The sequence below is a fragment of the Hippocampus comes genome, unplaced genomic scaffold, assembly GCF_001891065.2.
Source record: "Hippocampus comes isolate QL1 unplaced genomic scaffold, H_comes_QL1_v1.1 scaffold38, whole genome shotgun sequence".
NCBI lineage: Eukaryota > Metazoa > Chordata > Actinopteri > Syngnathiformes > Syngnathidae > Hippocampus > Hippocampus comes.
Window position 1 is genome coordinate 514215 of NW_017805716.1, and position 15950 is coordinate 530164.

Consider the following 15950-nt stretch of genomic DNA (forward strand, 5'->3'; position numbering starts at 1 on the left):
AAGAATACATGCCTATGAATGCTGTTACACTGTTGCTCTCCATGGCTTCGCAAGTGTAAAAAAGTGACAAATGCTACTTTCGTGACCTTGTCTATGTAATTCTCTTTGTTCTATGTTTCGTCAGGACAGTAATCTTCAACGAGGAGTGGCAATAAGCAACCTTTTCAAGAATCTCTCATGAGTCGAGTTTGCTGGTACCATCTCGTACTTGCACCTTCCCGGTATTTTTTTTTCCTCCCAAGAGAAAGCAAAGCAAAAAAAAAAAACCCGAGCATGAATAACATTACGACTAATGTTTGCAATGCAACGCAGGCACTGTTAACACCTGCGTCCGCAAGTTGTTGATTATTAAACCCACATGAGAGCTTCCCATGTTTCCCTGTGGTGTAATTTACATCACAATCTAATCAACCAACCCCTCCCACATAGACTCTGGTTTCGCTTTACAATGAATATGAAGTCGCTTTAAATTGTGTGAACGCCGCAGAGCTCGAGTGTGAAGAAGAAGAGAGGGATCACAATTCATTTGCAGCTGGAGTAATGAGTGAGTGAGGAGGCCATTCCAGGCTGCCTCTGTCAGCGCGTTTGCTGTCGCACATTAGTTAGCTGGGGAGGCAGTCAGGGAGGGGGCGGGGGATTGGGGCGAGGGGGAGGATGGATGGGGCCGCCGGCCATGATCCTCTCCATCAGCCACGACCACAACATCCGAGTGGAGTGATGAGTCTGCTTCGTCTCGGCCTCGCAGTGCAGCCATGCGCGGTTTGAAAAACGAGTTTCCAAACAAGGGCCCCCAAAATAATCGTGTTTTCAACACACAACACAAAAAAAAAAAAAAAACGACTTCAACATTAAAATTAAAGAAATCTGTAAGGGTTCGCTCTGTGCTATCCACTAAGAGCTAATGGCTAGCTGCATTTCTGCCACTTTTTGGATTACGGCCGGTGACTGAAGTTGCTGGTTTGCAAACAGAGGCATGATGACAGAAAAACGGCCAGAAAAAAAAAAGAGGGAGAAAAGGGTGACAGAGAGCCGAGACAGACGACGATGAAAATGACAGTGCGCCGCAGCCGGTGCCCCTAAATACAAACAGTTTTATCTGTTGACACCCCACTAGCTTCTGACACGCCTGTCAGCCGTACTTATTACCACAGGCTCTCCACCAGAGACGCGGCTCAGCACTTTGGCTTGTTTGCCACAATGGCACACGTCCCCGAGTGTAGTTGTTTCCCGAAGCAGGCAGTTTGGAAACCAGCCTGTCAGACAGGTGTTAGTCGAGCTAGAGGTGGACTATGACAGGCCCTTTCTACCTGAGACACGGGTCGCCTAACAGTGTTTAGGACTGCGGACCGGAACTAATTTGAGGGCTCGAGCACAAACCAAAGCGAGGTGGTGGCGAATATCAAAACATCTTTTTTTTTTTTTTTTTTGCTTAGCCCATGTGGAGTCACTCACATTTTAAAGATCTGTGTTGAGATATTAAAAATTGACCTGTGTGGATAGCACACTTGAGCAAGAACAAGACTGACTGGCCCTCTGAAACCCGATTCAAACTGGATTTAAAAGCAGCCGCTCATGAGTTGCGACAGGCCACTCCGACGCCGGGAGCGCAAGAAACACAAACTCATTTAAATAATCGAGAACAGTTCCGAAGGCTTAAAATAACTTTCACACGTCCGAAGCTGAGCCGGGAGCGGACAGAAAACACTTAATGATATCGTTATATGGCTCTTAAAAGGCGTTGACGTATGTTGTGCCGACCTGAATAAATCGCAGCGTCCAGGGCGGCCTGTTGCCAGGCGACGCCCCGATAACTTTTGTCGCTTTTCCTTCGGGTTCTCATCCTCTCGTCTCTGCTGGGGAGATGGACGGGGCGGTGGGGCAACGAGAGCGGACGGCGGAGCGGCTCGGTGTGTCTGACCGTGAGCGGCACCAAGTGGAGACGCTGCTGTTTTCATACTCAACCACATGGTGGCAATGTTTCAACATCTCACATGTTGAAACAAGTGTGTGTGTGTGTGTGTGTGTGTGTGTGTGTGTGTGTGTCTCTCTCTTTGTGTGTTCTTCATGCGTTCTGCAGTGCTGGCTGCTGGGCCTCGGCTCAGTTTTAACTCAGATCAATGCTTATTACTGTGCCCTTGTCCAGGTCTCTCCTTCGCTCTGACTGGCACTCTCTTTCCCCAAACGGAGGCAGAAAAAACATCACGTCCTCAACACACACAAACGCACGCATGCAAAGCACGTGTGTACATAGTGGAGCATCTGCCGCCTCTCACAAGAGCAGTCTTCCGGAAAAAAAAAAAAAAAATTATAAATAAAAAAATGGTACCACCTCAGTTTTAGACATACGTATCGAAAAAGGTCAGATTATTAGGTACACCGTCCGTCCATGTGAGCCCAACAGTCTTTCTCGTGTTTGAACTCATCGAACGCTGTGCCGCATGAATAATTAAAAAGAGGGCTTTTGCGTGTGTCCGGTGCATCTCGGGAAGTGTAAACAACGGCAATTCTGAATCAAGGCCTCAGCGCCGCCCACGCCGCGCAATCAGAGCGGAGGGGGGCGAAGAAGCTGTTGACAATCGTAATCAAAGTTGACAGAGGGGAAGAACAAGGCGCTGATCAATGCTCTTTTCTCCACGCTGGCCGCCACTTTGGGTTGTTTTTAACCGCCTTCCTCACCCTCCCACCCAACCAATAAAAAAATACAAAATAAAAATGGAGAAGATGAGAATACCGGGCAAAATCCAGGTCTGCCTCCCGGGACATGGTGATGTTGGTGAGGTTCTGCTGTAGTACGAAGATGTTCCGGCACATCTTCTTGATGCCGGACTCGCTGATTCTCTTGAAGTACTGTGCGCCGTTGATGAGGATGCAGGAGATCAGGTGGCCCAGACCTTTGTTGGGACAACCACACACAAGCACTTCTGTGACTGCTCTTGCGCCGAATGGCAGAATGAACGCGGTGTCATTCGTACGACAGCATCGTGTTCCACCAAACAGCCCTCGATGAAACCCCGCTGGGTTTAATAACCAGCCCCCTGATTTACCTTCAAAGATGTACTGAAACTTATGTTGCTGCAGTGCGGCCGCCATGGCCTCCTCGATGGCCGAGATGTCTTTGTTGAGCTTGACCACCAGCGGGTCGTAGTCCATGCTCTCCACGTTGGCCACGATGGCGTAGTTGCCCTGCTTGGTCAGCGGGATCAGGTAGTGGAAGCAGTGCACCCTGCATGAAAAGAGGCCTTGATTTCAAACTCTTGAAGGATGACAGCTCATCGCAGCTGGGTGCCGTCGCAGCGGGGAAATATGATTAGGAGGTGAAAACGCGACACACGACAAAACTCCTGTAAACACACAGCCCCGCAGCCTTTAAAGCACAAAAGCTCCCCCCCCCCCTTTTTTTTTTCCCAGGCCCCGGAGCAAACTGTTGGGTTCAAAAGCACTTAATTGCGGAAGAATGCAGAGCAAAATGAAGCTTTCGGCTCGGCAAACGCGACTTCATTCCTTATTCATTTGATCTGTTTCAGCTCCAAGTGAGCCGACACTGCTTGATGGGGAAGGGTCACTTTTTGTGCATGCCGCTGGTAAATATAGTGAGTAATTAATGTCAGCTAACAGGAAATGCACAGTTTGAAGGTTAAATCTGGGACAGGCTCGCTCGACGTGCAACCGCGTTTTCTGCAACTGACATGGACACCTCACGAAAAGCAACAGGTGGCGGGATGGCGCCGGAAACGAGCAGCAATGCCTCAAGCGTGACAAAAGAAAAAGATATTTTACTCCCAAAATAGTCATTGGCCTGTTATTTTGAATAAACAGCACCTTGCAAAAAGAAATAAAAAGAATCCATATCGTAAAGGTTCATAAAGAAGCCCACATAAAGAAACAATATATTGCAATTCGCCTCCTCTGACCCAGCGCTCATCTCCGCCCCCCCTGCGCGCTTTCTTCTTCACGGCTTCATTTAACTGGTACAACTATCGGGGGAAATTCTGCGGATGAGGGGAGCCAATGGAGTGTAGCGTATTGCAGCGCGCACGCCTGCGGGTGGTGGGTGAGGGGGACGTTTTTTTTTTCCCTTCCCATCTCTTTTTCTGACTCAAAAGCATAAACAACGTTGCGTAAGTTGCAGGAAGTGGTTTGATGGGGGCTATTAAAGGCTCGCGGGGGGGGACAAGGGTTATGGTGTGGTAAATTAACTCGCATATTATAAGAGATTGAAAACACCTACACTGGATGGGACAAATAATTGGTTACACCTACAGAAAATGTCGAGTTTGTCCTTTGCTCCCACTCGGAAAGCGTTGTCATTGAGGTTGAGCAACAAACTTCGCCCAAGGATCTGTTTTGCAGTTGCTTTGTGCAAAAGGCAACAGAATGTCGTCTTGCCAAAACCGGATGTGGAACTATTTGAAAATGATGACCAATATATGTTTTTGTATCACACAAAAATATGTCAAGACTATTCTTCGTGATTGCACCTCAGATCCACGCGTACCTCACTTCCAGGTGCAACGTGAGCAGACAGCGGTTGGCGATGTCCTGGAAGCCTCTGCACAGGTCACCGAGGGTCTGCAGGATCTGCTCCCGGTTGCGCTCGCCATCGCCCATGGCCTGGCTGTCGGACGAGCATGGAGCCAAACCTGCGCGGGGAGGCGGGGGCAAAACGAGAGTGACACCCAACTTCAGGTTGCGTCCTTCAGCTCGCCTTTGCACTTCTTTTGGCCGCTTGTGCTGAGGCAGCAGGAGCGTGTGTCGGCGCACTGCGGTGTTAGCCACACAAAGGATCTGTGTGTGGATGTGAGTGTTAAAAAAAAAAGGGGGGGGGGGTGCAGCAAGCATGAAGGCATGATGAGTGTGTATAAATTCAGCCCGGTGTAGATCAATGGTCGTAAATTGGCGAACGGGGGAGAGAAATTGGCCCCGTCACTCATATGTAAGTCTATTTGGTCAATGAGGCGAGCGCGTGCGATGTCGAGTTCGGAGAATGCAGGGGTCGGCGATCGATGTGCCGCAGTCGCGCGGCCAACTCCCCTGCTACGCGTCACGCCTTTGCGAAGGTCACACATGAATGCAAACCAGCACACACACACAAAATAATGAAAACCTAGATCAAAATTAAAAAAAAAAACAAACCAATAATAAAAAATACAGTAAAAATAAAAAACAGGTGTGAATAATAAACAACATTTTGATCAGAAATCCCCAAAATAAAAACTAAAATTAATTCAAATAAATTAGGATAAAACCAAATAATTAAAAAAAACAACAGAATGGACACAAGTTACAAACATATTTTGTTCCTAATTATTCTTTGCAATTAAAAAAAAAAAACCTAGCAAGCTAATATGTATTACGCACTCCCAATTCATTCATCAAAAATAAAAATTGGCCGATTGCACAGGTGCGCCTTTGGCTGCCTACGATAGAAGGTGACTCGAAAATAACGTTCAGGGAACCTATTTGTATGCAACTGGCACTGAACATCCAGAACCTTCCTATTCATCCACCATCTCCAGCCGTCGCATGTTTGAGCGGGAGTCTTATCAGTGTAATTGCAGAGTTCCTCGCAAGGCGAGAACTCCCGTGTCGTCCAAGTGTTCTGTTTGTACTGGTGGACGTGACAATCCCCATTAGAGTTACTTTAAATGAACCTCCGACGATAAGAAGTGGGCGTTGGGCGTGCGCAAATATCGGCCACTTGCGGGTCAAGTCCAATCCCATCAGCGAGGCAAACACGGCGAGTGGTTTGGATGTGACTCAACTTGTGCGAGACATATGGAAGATAAAGCATTTCTTTGAGTGCGCTTTCATTTCGCACAGAAGGATTTTCTGGTTATTTAACTAGTACAGATGATTTTGGAGCGTCATACAGTCAAACCAAGTGGAGATATCTCCTCGCCTCCTGTCGCCGCTTTGATATCAATCTCCTCGCCCTCCGTAATGAGGCGAGCCAATAACAAGAGCCGGTGCGGGGTGATTTCTCCCGGGAAGGGCGTTAATTGACTTCCCGTGATTGAATTTAGGCCGATACTCCCCACGGTCAACTTATCAGATCATTAGGAGTCGAAGACGCCGGCCCGAGGAACCTTCCGACGTCACGCTCGCGTCGGCCGCCTGAAGATAAGGAAAGAGGGAGACGGCGGTGGTGGACGCAGCGGGGGGGTGGGACGGGTCTCTCCGGGGGTTGTCCAAACATGCGCGGCAAAACACACAAAGGCATACTTGTAGATTCCCACGCGGTTTTGAAGATGCGAGGGCGGCGGCGCAGCAAGGAGGCTGCCATTAGCGAGCATAGAAGTCCAAAAGACTCATTGATCCAAATGTAAAAAAATATATCTTTTTTTTCTTTTTCTTTTTTTTAAATCACCATTTCTCTTCACTTTGCTTTTTTATATTCGGGCTGAACGAACGTGAAAAATCATTTGAATTTTTTGCCACCCCCTCAAAATTGCAATTGCAATTGAACCCTTTCATGGACAGCGGTTACTACAGTGGACAGCTTATCATGTTATCAGGTTACAGGATGCATGAAAGGGTTAATTAATAATCTCATGTATTCTTTTTTTCCCCCCCTCGATGTCATTTTTAACACAAGGCCTCAACTCAACTTGATTTATAGAGTACTTTAAAACAACCATTACTGCATACAAAGTGCTGTATGTGCAGTATAAAAATTCGTCATACGATGACAGAGACCCAAAGAGAAGAACCGGGAATGGGAAGAACTCGATCTCCTCTGAGCCTCCCGAGCGCTGACCAACATCCTTTTGTGGGAAGATGGAGGAACGGGAGCAAAGAAGAGCATGCTGCAGGGGCGGCGCGCACCATGAATGATTCATGAGCGACGGACGACAGAGTAAGTAAGCGAAGAAGAGGCGGAGGAGGAGAGTTATTAATTATTTTGCCGCCCCTGGTAGAACGAGTGCAGCATCTGAGCGGCGCCCACTGAGAAGGTGAGAAAGTAAGGCAGGGAACGTCTTCATGAGTTTGGGGATTTCAAAAAAAATAAATAAAATAAAAAATCTCCGCAAGGCATTTCCACGAGGATGAAGCAAAAGATGATATTTTTTCAGCTGGCACAAACAACGCTATCATCTCCTGTTGCACGCACGCCTCCAGGTCGGGCTCCATTCGGAATAGCAATGAGGATTTTTAGTCAAAGTGCTTGCTTTTAATGGACGCGGTGGAAAGTACACAGTCAAGGTTACGCGGAAAAGACGATTATTGTTGTCAAATGATGTCACAAGGGAGATAAGAGGGCTTGAACTCATGTTTTTCATGACCCCACCGACCTAAATGCATATACATAAGAAACACACCAAAATATTTGATGACCTTGATGATTTTTTTTTCTCCACATAATTCAGTGAAATAAAATAAGAGATGCCAAAAAAAAAGCCAGGACATTTAAAATGGGACCAAGGAAAAACCTTTTTTTTTTTGTCATTTCTTAAAGTATTTTTGGCTTTGATACTGTGTCAGGCGTCATATTGATGTATGACAAAGTGACGCTTTTTCTGCCTTTGTTGTCAACACACAGAGCCAATTTGATGTCGCGACAAGATGGCTGATAAGACGCCATTTTTCCAAATGCAAATTCACAGTCGATTGTCATCCGTGACCTCTTTAGCACACAAAGTCAAAGCCTCATCAACGCGCCGGTGAACATTCCTCAGCATGTTCGACTGAAACCAAACAAGAAATGCTCTCAAGTTGATGACGGAGGGCATCAAAGGAATATAGAAGATATAAAAGTGTTAAAAAAAAAAAGAAGAGGGAGAGGAAAATGAGTTGTTCATACCTGACTGCTCCTGTAATATAAAATCCAATTTGGAGAGGCATGGACGTGAGGGGCGGGCGGGATAAGATAAGGTGGTGTCCCTTTCTTCCCCGCAGTCGCCTCTCGCATACACATCAACATGCACTCGTGGACACGCACACTTGGTCCTTCATCAGTTCGGCAAACACTAAATAATGAACAATGCTCGGGCTGTCAGGGCATGATAAGTAAGTTCCCTTCGCCTCCACACACACCCGTATTAATGACAATTAATTTGCTTGGTCCTCTTCTTGAAGACGTGAAACTGGGAACATTTTTGAAACGACCAACGTGAGGAAAGCGAGCAACTCCAAATTGCCCTCGATGGGAAAGACGACGGACTGCGTACACACCCGACCGCATGGGTGAGTGACTCTGCGGATAAAAGGCGCAAAGGTGACGACGACAGAGCGGGCGGAGGCGCTGCAAATGCTTTCAAAAGTTCCGATTAGCCGCGGCGTGTAGGTGCACGTGCTAACGGAGGAAAGGCTAATGACACTCAAAACAAAAACTCATTTCCGGGCGTGGTTGTCGGCATCAACAAATCCTGTTGCCGCGGCAATGAGGCAGATTCCCACTGTCTGCGTACAATGAACAAAAATTGGAGACTACTTCAGCAGCAGCTTACAGCAGTCGTGGGGAGAGGAAAAAAAAAGCTGCAAAGTCGACGCTATCAGCGAGCAACAGGCAGCACGGCCTCTGGGATCTTTTCACTGCTGCAGGTGACTTCGACTGACAAATCTCAAGTCTGCGCCGCGCAGATTTCACAAGTATGACTTTTTGCAAGAGAAAAAAAAATAAAATCACCATCTCTCAACAGTGACATTTGCCTGCCAACCTAGCACATCCCCTTCGGGCGCCGTTAAGTGACTTAGCGCTTCGCTAATAACAAGCCGAATAGAATTAATGATCTGTGAAAAAGATTGAAGCGCGTCAGGTGCCGGCGGCTTGCTACTCACCGGAACCCTGAGGCAGGCTAGCGAAGAAGGCCTTGAGGCGGCCGGCCAGCCACTCCATGCTCTCGTGGAGGTTGGCCAGAGACTTGAGATCGCTGACGTCGCGGAGTATCTCGTTGTCGGGGATGAGCTTGTCGCCGAGGTTGCCCGTCAGGACCTCCGACTCCTTGGCAAACGCCGCCCTGCATCATGGAGGATTAAGACGTCAATTTGTCCGCGTGGGCTATCCTCAACCTGCTTTCTTGGGACTAAAAAAGAGAAATTACAATGTCTTCACTGAGCTAGAAGTCCTTCAACATGCGAATCGTGTTTATAATTTGTAAATGGAAAAGACTCGACGGGGCGGGAGCGTAAATGCCGTGATTGCTCAAGTGTGCTTGTGTGATTGTCAAACAGATACATAAATTCAATGATTGATTCAAAGTATATGTCATTATTATCACGCATTTTTTACGTTCTTGTTACTTTTTATTATTTTATTTTGAGGATTCTATTAGTTGTATTTTATTTTGCCTTCAAATATGTTCCGTTTGTTAATTATAGTTTTTTTTTCAAGATGTATGTTCTGTTTGTGGAGTGCAAGATTTAAAAAAAAAAAAAAAAAAAAGCTCAGTATTTATTGTGTAATAAATGTATCAGTGTGTACCGGGTAAAGTCCTCTTCGTCCTCTCGTTTCTGTCGCGTCTGTCTCGGCTGGGCCATGTTTGCCCAGTTGGGGAGAGATTGAAGCAGGCGACTGATATCTTCGTCTTTGGACCAGGAAGCGCTGATGGTCAGCTTCTCCTCGCACTGGACTATCCCCCTGAGGACGGAATGGATTGTTAGTCCTTCATTGCAAGATGCGATTTTCAAGGTCGTACCTGTAGGCTGTGTTGCAGATCTCTTTATACTCTTTGAGCTTGTCGCAGATCATCTCCAGGAACTGGTTAGAGTAGGCGCTCAGGTCCTGCATGAGATTCATCAGGTCCTGAATGGACTTTTCGACCACCACGGTGCTCTGCGGGCAGAACAAAACAAGCGGGGGAGAACGCAACAAATGACTCCTGATGCTTTACAAGATTTTTTATTTTTTTTTTGTTTGTAAGTTTTCATTTTTCCCCTTCGCTCATCATGTCACCAGCAGGCAACACACACCGAGCTGCCTCTCCGCTGGGAGATGTAATGATCCGTAGCAGGGCCTCGAACCCGGCAATGTACACACTCAGAACCTGGCTGTGGACAAGCAAGCACACATAGCCTGCAGGACGACGAGGGGCGACAATAACAACGTGGCATCCATTTTTCAAACTTTGTTTTTTTCGAAATGATCTCTGACTAACGCATTGATTTTAAAGACAAAGTGTAGGCACACGTGTGAGTCTATGAGGATTTACCGCTTGGTGCTGATCCAAATCAATATTGGTTCGGCGTTGGCGGACGCGGGCACCCCGCTCCCTACTCGTGAGGGGATCCATTGTGTGATAATGTGAGACGAGTCATTTTGAAAGTATTTAAGGGAGACAACAATAGTGAGAATACGTAAATTCGAAAGCGGTCCAAGTCTGGCTGAATGAAGAAAAGTAAACAATGCATGCCTTCTCGGCCAACAAACGCTTTTCCCACGTCTAATTCTCCCCATTTAATGCGGCCATTTGTCTCGGGCACCAGAAATCATTAAAAAGTAATCAAGGGACCGATTGGCAAAGGGAGCATTTTACTCCATCTTCGTTGACCATTCCATCGGAGAGAACAAGCCCTGTCCGTCCGCTTCTATACGTCTCTTTCTCTCACTTCCATAATGATTCATTCTTAAAGGTCAATACGCGATGCTATTGAGTGAAAAACACACACATTTCCCCGCCAGTGTTGCCGCATTAAGCCCTGAAAGCGAGCCGCCGTGCACTTTGCATCTACTCTTTTACCACGCCGCCACTTTAAAAGCGCCGCCACAGAGGAATATCTGAGCCCGGGCTTTTGCAAATGCATGTAGTGGTTTGATGGGGGTAAACTGCTGTTATTAAGAGTAAAAAAAAAAGAAAAAAAGAAAAAAAAAAGATGGCCGTGCACTCCCATCGGGAAAAAGGGCTGTTAATGCTCCGGATGCTGTTGCTAAAAGTGGTTATTTGCTTTAGTGCTGTGAGCTAAAAAAAAAAAAAACAACACAAATTGGGAATTACGTTAATGCGCTAAAAGGATGGAGCTGCTAGAATGGTCCCGGTGTGTCATGTGGACGGCAACACCTCCCTCCTCATGAAATAGGGGTTGTCCCGCAAGGTCATCCAGAGGTCACAATGTTTGTTCTCCGGCGCCAAAATAATACACACGACACAAGATGATCTCCCCTTTGAGAGGAACACGGTTCTCCCCTCTCTTGGGTGAGGCGGGTGACGGGAGTTCGCTCTTGACACATCATTCATCAACGTCAGGAGAAAGTCACACATGGGCTCCCCCCGCTTGACACATGGCGGACGGCTCGCATGTCCGCAGCCGGCGCGGCTCTTTGGGCGAACTGTGTGGGGAAGTACTCTGAAAAAAACTCATAACAGCCCCATAACGCAACGCAAAAATAAAACAGCAATGATCCAAACAACCTCAAGCATTTACCGCACTTGGCGAGGGCAATAATAAGTAAATAAAGAGGTAAAGATGGATGACGTGTTGGAGAATCACGTAAAAAAAATGTGCTCCCATTTCGGCGGAATGATCACATCGCTGGCGGGCTGATGAGATTGAGTCCCTAAAAGAAAACGTCTCTTTCACGGGCGCCATCACGGCCTCTCCGACGCGGCGTTGTGTAAGTGTTCTAATTGAAAGATGAGCAGCAATATCACACTTGGCTGCTTGCAGATGGACTGCCATATTACACGCCCGCCATTCTCACCCAAAACACACGCACACACACGCGCGTAAAAAATTAAATATGGCGTCCTGGTATAAACAATCCAAAGAGTTAAGATGTGCAATTTGAGTCCTTGCAGTGGAGCAAAAATCCATTATATTAATTATCTCTTTGTTGGCTGTATTTTTTTTTTTTTGTACTTCCCATGTTCAATATTCTAATGGATGCCAGCAAAATTATACAAAGTCTTCGCATTTATCGTCACATCTCATTAAGTCAATGTCAATATAAAAGGGTGCTCTTAGTTGGTTCAAGGTTACATTTGAGCACTTTTAAGATCCATTTCGACTTTTTTTTTTCTTCACTACATTACAGGGCTCTAGACTGAAACCAATTTCGGCACCCAGGCAACCTAAATTCCCAACGGTATGCCCCGAAAAAAAAATAAATAAGAAGCAGCACCGGTGCAAACAGACGTTTCCAGCGCTCTGAAAGCCTCCACTTGGTTCAAGCATAAAAATTAAAAAAAAAAAAAAAACATCAACAATATTGGTTATTTAACCCTTTCAGGGACAGCTACAGTGGACAGCTTATCATGTTATCAGGTTACAGGGTGCATGAAAGGGTGAAGTTCAGGCCCAATATTTAAAAAAAAAATACACATCCAAGATGGCTTCTCCTCCTCAGTCGAAGCCTCGTAGCATTTGTTTTAACTGCGGAAAACATGCGGGCACAATTGTACTCTTTCGAATGCGTGTATACACGTATACGAACACAAAGCATCGCTTAGCTAGAGGTGTGTTGAGACCGGCTGGAAGCCTGGAGAGCACATGTGTTTGGCGCAAGATAACAAGGGCAAGGCAGGTTGCACCTCGGGCATCCAAGAAAGCAAAGTCCGAGGGGAGGATTGCGTCAGTTCAGTGGGAATAAAGCGCTCATTTATTTATCCAGTGGTGCTTTGAAATACAAGTCAATTCATTTCGTGACAAGACTGTGTAGTTGTATCCCAAATCATCATTCCTTATTTAAAAAATCCATCCCTGGCTTCAAAATAAAATGTCTGTTTTTAAATCTAGAAAATAGTGCTCGTTAATATTGTAAAAATATTGTAAACACAGAGTATGGTTGGTGGTTGCTGTGTCCGACTTGGCCACCGGGGGCAGTATGATCCCCAAATCAGGATACAGTATAACTGAAGAAGACAGCCACAACTGCTCAAAAAGCTGCAGTAATACTGATGTTTTTGTTTTTTTTTTCTCTTTTGCTAGCAACATTATCCAACGTTAGCATGTTAGCGTCAGATGCTGCAGACAAGAGCTGCAGGGTGCTTTAAAATTAAAACGGTATGTGTGTATGTGTGTGTAAATCATCCAGCCTCTTTCCTTGTCCCCCACTCCCACTTGAGTCCAAATCACAGGGCTGATGAAGCTAACAGGTGTATTGTGCTGTGATTGCTGCACCCACCGATGGGTGCTGGGGGTCTGCTTTATAAAAGAGTCCCCCCCCCTACCCTTTCTCTCCCGCATGTGTGTGCGTTCGTGCATGGAGGCAATCAGCAGGAAGCAAATAAGCATTGCCTACACACATCATGACAAACAATAAAGGTCAGTGTCATTACGGTAGGTGGAGGTTGGGCACACACATGCACACGCGCACACATATACACACACACGCAAGCGCGTCGGAATATAAATGCCGAAAGGTCAACATCATTAGCGGATCACTGGTGGTGCAACATGCCTGTGATACATATATTACACATACAATTGTGATAATTATTTTTTTAGGGGGCGGGGGGGTGAAGAAGTCTGGACGTAAAACTCCAGTACGCTGTCATCAGACGAGGAACAATATTATTGCAATACTATTACGCTTACACTTCATTTTAAATAATGTGACTGATTTGCCGCCTGATTAATAATCAATCAATGAAGAGAGTTTACATCTTGCTCGCATGTTGAAGTGCCAAAAAAAAAATGTGTGTGGTGGTGGTTGAGTGATGAGGAAGGGGGCGGGGTTTGTCGGTGCTTTACTTTGGACCAAGATAAATGGAGCCAATCTGACAAGCTATCCAGCAGCGTAACCGTAACCCTCGCTCGCCTCCACTCTTCCTCTATTCTGCCTCGATCTAACTCTAATTAAATGAATCAATCAGAGAGTCGGACAGATAGCATCTTAGCGCTCACGTGCTCGTGTGTTGAGCTCACCAGCTGATTCCTGCACACAAACATACACACGTGTGAAGCATACAAAAAAAAAAAAAAAAAAACTGATTCAAGCTTATCAGTGAATGGACACTCACCTCTGTGGACTTTATCTCTCGGTCCTTGTGGACCATATATAAGCCAGGATGTGTCAGGCTCGTCATAATCTTATTATTACCCTATGATATACATACAGTACACGATACACGGCAGTCCCCTTTGGGAACCACTGTCGACTCGTGATAGGCAAATCATCCCCGATATCGATTTTACTTATTAACTGAATGGGTATTGTTTATAGGCGCTCGTTCACCTTGACTCCCGTGCGGCGATGGCCCCAATGTCAGGGAGAAGTGACGCACGAGGGATCCCCGATATATCACAATGCAACGTGATTTATTAGAAGCCGATACGTGCCGAAATGCAGCCATAAATAATATGCTCACAAAGGAGCGGGCGGGGGGGGGGGGGGGGGGGTGACAAAAAATATGACCTACTCATGTAAGATAGATAAAAATAACCACGTTACAGTCAACCCCCCATTCATCGCGGGCAATACTGTCCATTCAAGACCCAACGGCGATAGCTGAAATGCTAAAACGATGCCAAGAGATCTTATGAAAAACACATTGAAACTTTTTTTAAGAATCAAACACAAAACATATTTACCAACAGTGTGGGACGTCTGCATGTGAGTGTCTAGGTGTGAGCAGTGGTTGACAGCAGCGCTTGCTGGAGTGTGTTTGATTACGCTCCTGGGATTCAATAAACGGCCTTGCTGACTGCCAGAAAATGACGACAGTGGTCATCATGATGCTCCAGCTGTTTATTTAATCCTTTATATTCTATTTAATTATGTAATTGTTCGTGCCTGACAGATGAATCGTTCTTGCTGATTTCTCACTCTGTTGTGAAGTTAAAAAAAATACTAAATGAAAGTATTGTCGGCCGATCAATCGGTTATCGCAATCCTGCCAACTATCAGCATTGGCACTGGTCGAAAAAAAAAAAACATATCAGTCGGACGCCTGCAATTACAATGAGGCTAAAACAGATTAGCAGCATTTTCCTTCATTTAAATGGGCTACACTGCCCTGGAAAAAAAAAAATCTCAATGCTAAACCGAAACACCTTCCTTCAGTCGCACCTCCAGCTCACATTAGCAGTTTAGCATGCTTCAACGGCCGCAAGTGAGCAGATGCGTCCATAAAATGTGCTCCCCTATGGTTTCCCATATGAGGCTGCGGCCCGGCACAGTGTGCTTAATGTGCTGAAACTATATTGAGTTGTCTCTCTCCCTCTCATCAGCCCCGAAGGTTATGATGCCAACGGTGTGTAGGTGTGCGCATGCGTGCGTGTCCATGACAACACCTGGCGCACTGACACATATGTGCAAAATAAAAACTAAAAAAGGCGCACTCTGGTCCGGCACAAAGGCACATCTGCTACGTAATTGGAAACCCTCGCAAGCATTTTACGGCGTAGTCACCATCATCTTTAATCATCCACCGCAGTCGCTGAGGCAACCGGCGAGGACATAAAGCTCACAACGGACTTAAGTTGGTACTTTTTGGAATTAAAAGTGCCAAGCTCTTAACCTGGAAAACGTATTGTGAACATAAACTGCTCACTTGAGAAGCAGAGCAGTCGCTCGGTTCATTCAAGCTCAGATAGCTTGCTGCCTCAACGGGCTGTGGCGGTAAACGAAATGCAAAGTAAACAGGAAATGAATCAAGTATGTCCAAAAAAGTGCTTTGTCGATACTGTAATACAATAGTTGCCTACCCAAGTTCACCTGATTTACTGCTTAAACAGGCTGTAGCAGGAATCGAAATGCAAAGATGACAGGAAGTGGGTGACGTATTCATAAAGAGAAATTTGTTATCATTATTTTGGCAGTTGCAAATGTATTTCACTACAAGACTACAGAAGTTGCAATGGACTCAAGTTAAAATGCTCTTCCGCCGAAACAGCCTGCAAATGAAGTACAAACAAAAACAGAAGTTTGCTGCAGGGGTTGCAACAGCGGCAAAACGGGGTTCACGATAACACTGTAGTAGGTGCAGTTGATTTAGGTAACTCCCAAAACGAGTTGCAAAAGAAACCAAAATGCAAAGTATATGGAAAGAGAAAGACACAAAAGCTTGTAGTTG

The 15950-nt window shown here is 46.0% G+C and overlaps 1 protein-coding gene across 2 annotated transcripts in view; it reads right to left on the minus strand.

Annotated features, from left to right (window-relative positions):
* The window catches only part of exoc4 (exocyst complex component 4), a 51646-nt gene that overhangs the window by 4221 nt on the left and 31475 nt on the right, over window positions 1–15950 (minus strand). The window contains exons 14-19 of one of the 2 annotated variants that reach the window (XM_019883162.1): window positions 9636–9772; window positions 9422–9577; window positions 8779–8957; window positions 4496–4640; window positions 3045–3223; window positions 2732–2891 (exon numbers count right to left, since the gene is read on the minus strand). In XM_019883162.1, coding sequence (XP_019738721.1) covers window positions 2732–2891; window positions 3045–3223; window positions 4496–4640; window positions 8779–8957; window positions 9422–9577; window positions 9636–9772 — 956 coding nt within the window. The remainder of the gene's footprint in view (window positions 1–2731; window positions 2892–3044; window positions 3224–4495; window positions 4641–8778; window positions 8958–9421; window positions 9578–9635; window positions 9773–15950) is intronic. The other variant, XM_019883163.1, reaches the window with a different exon arrangement.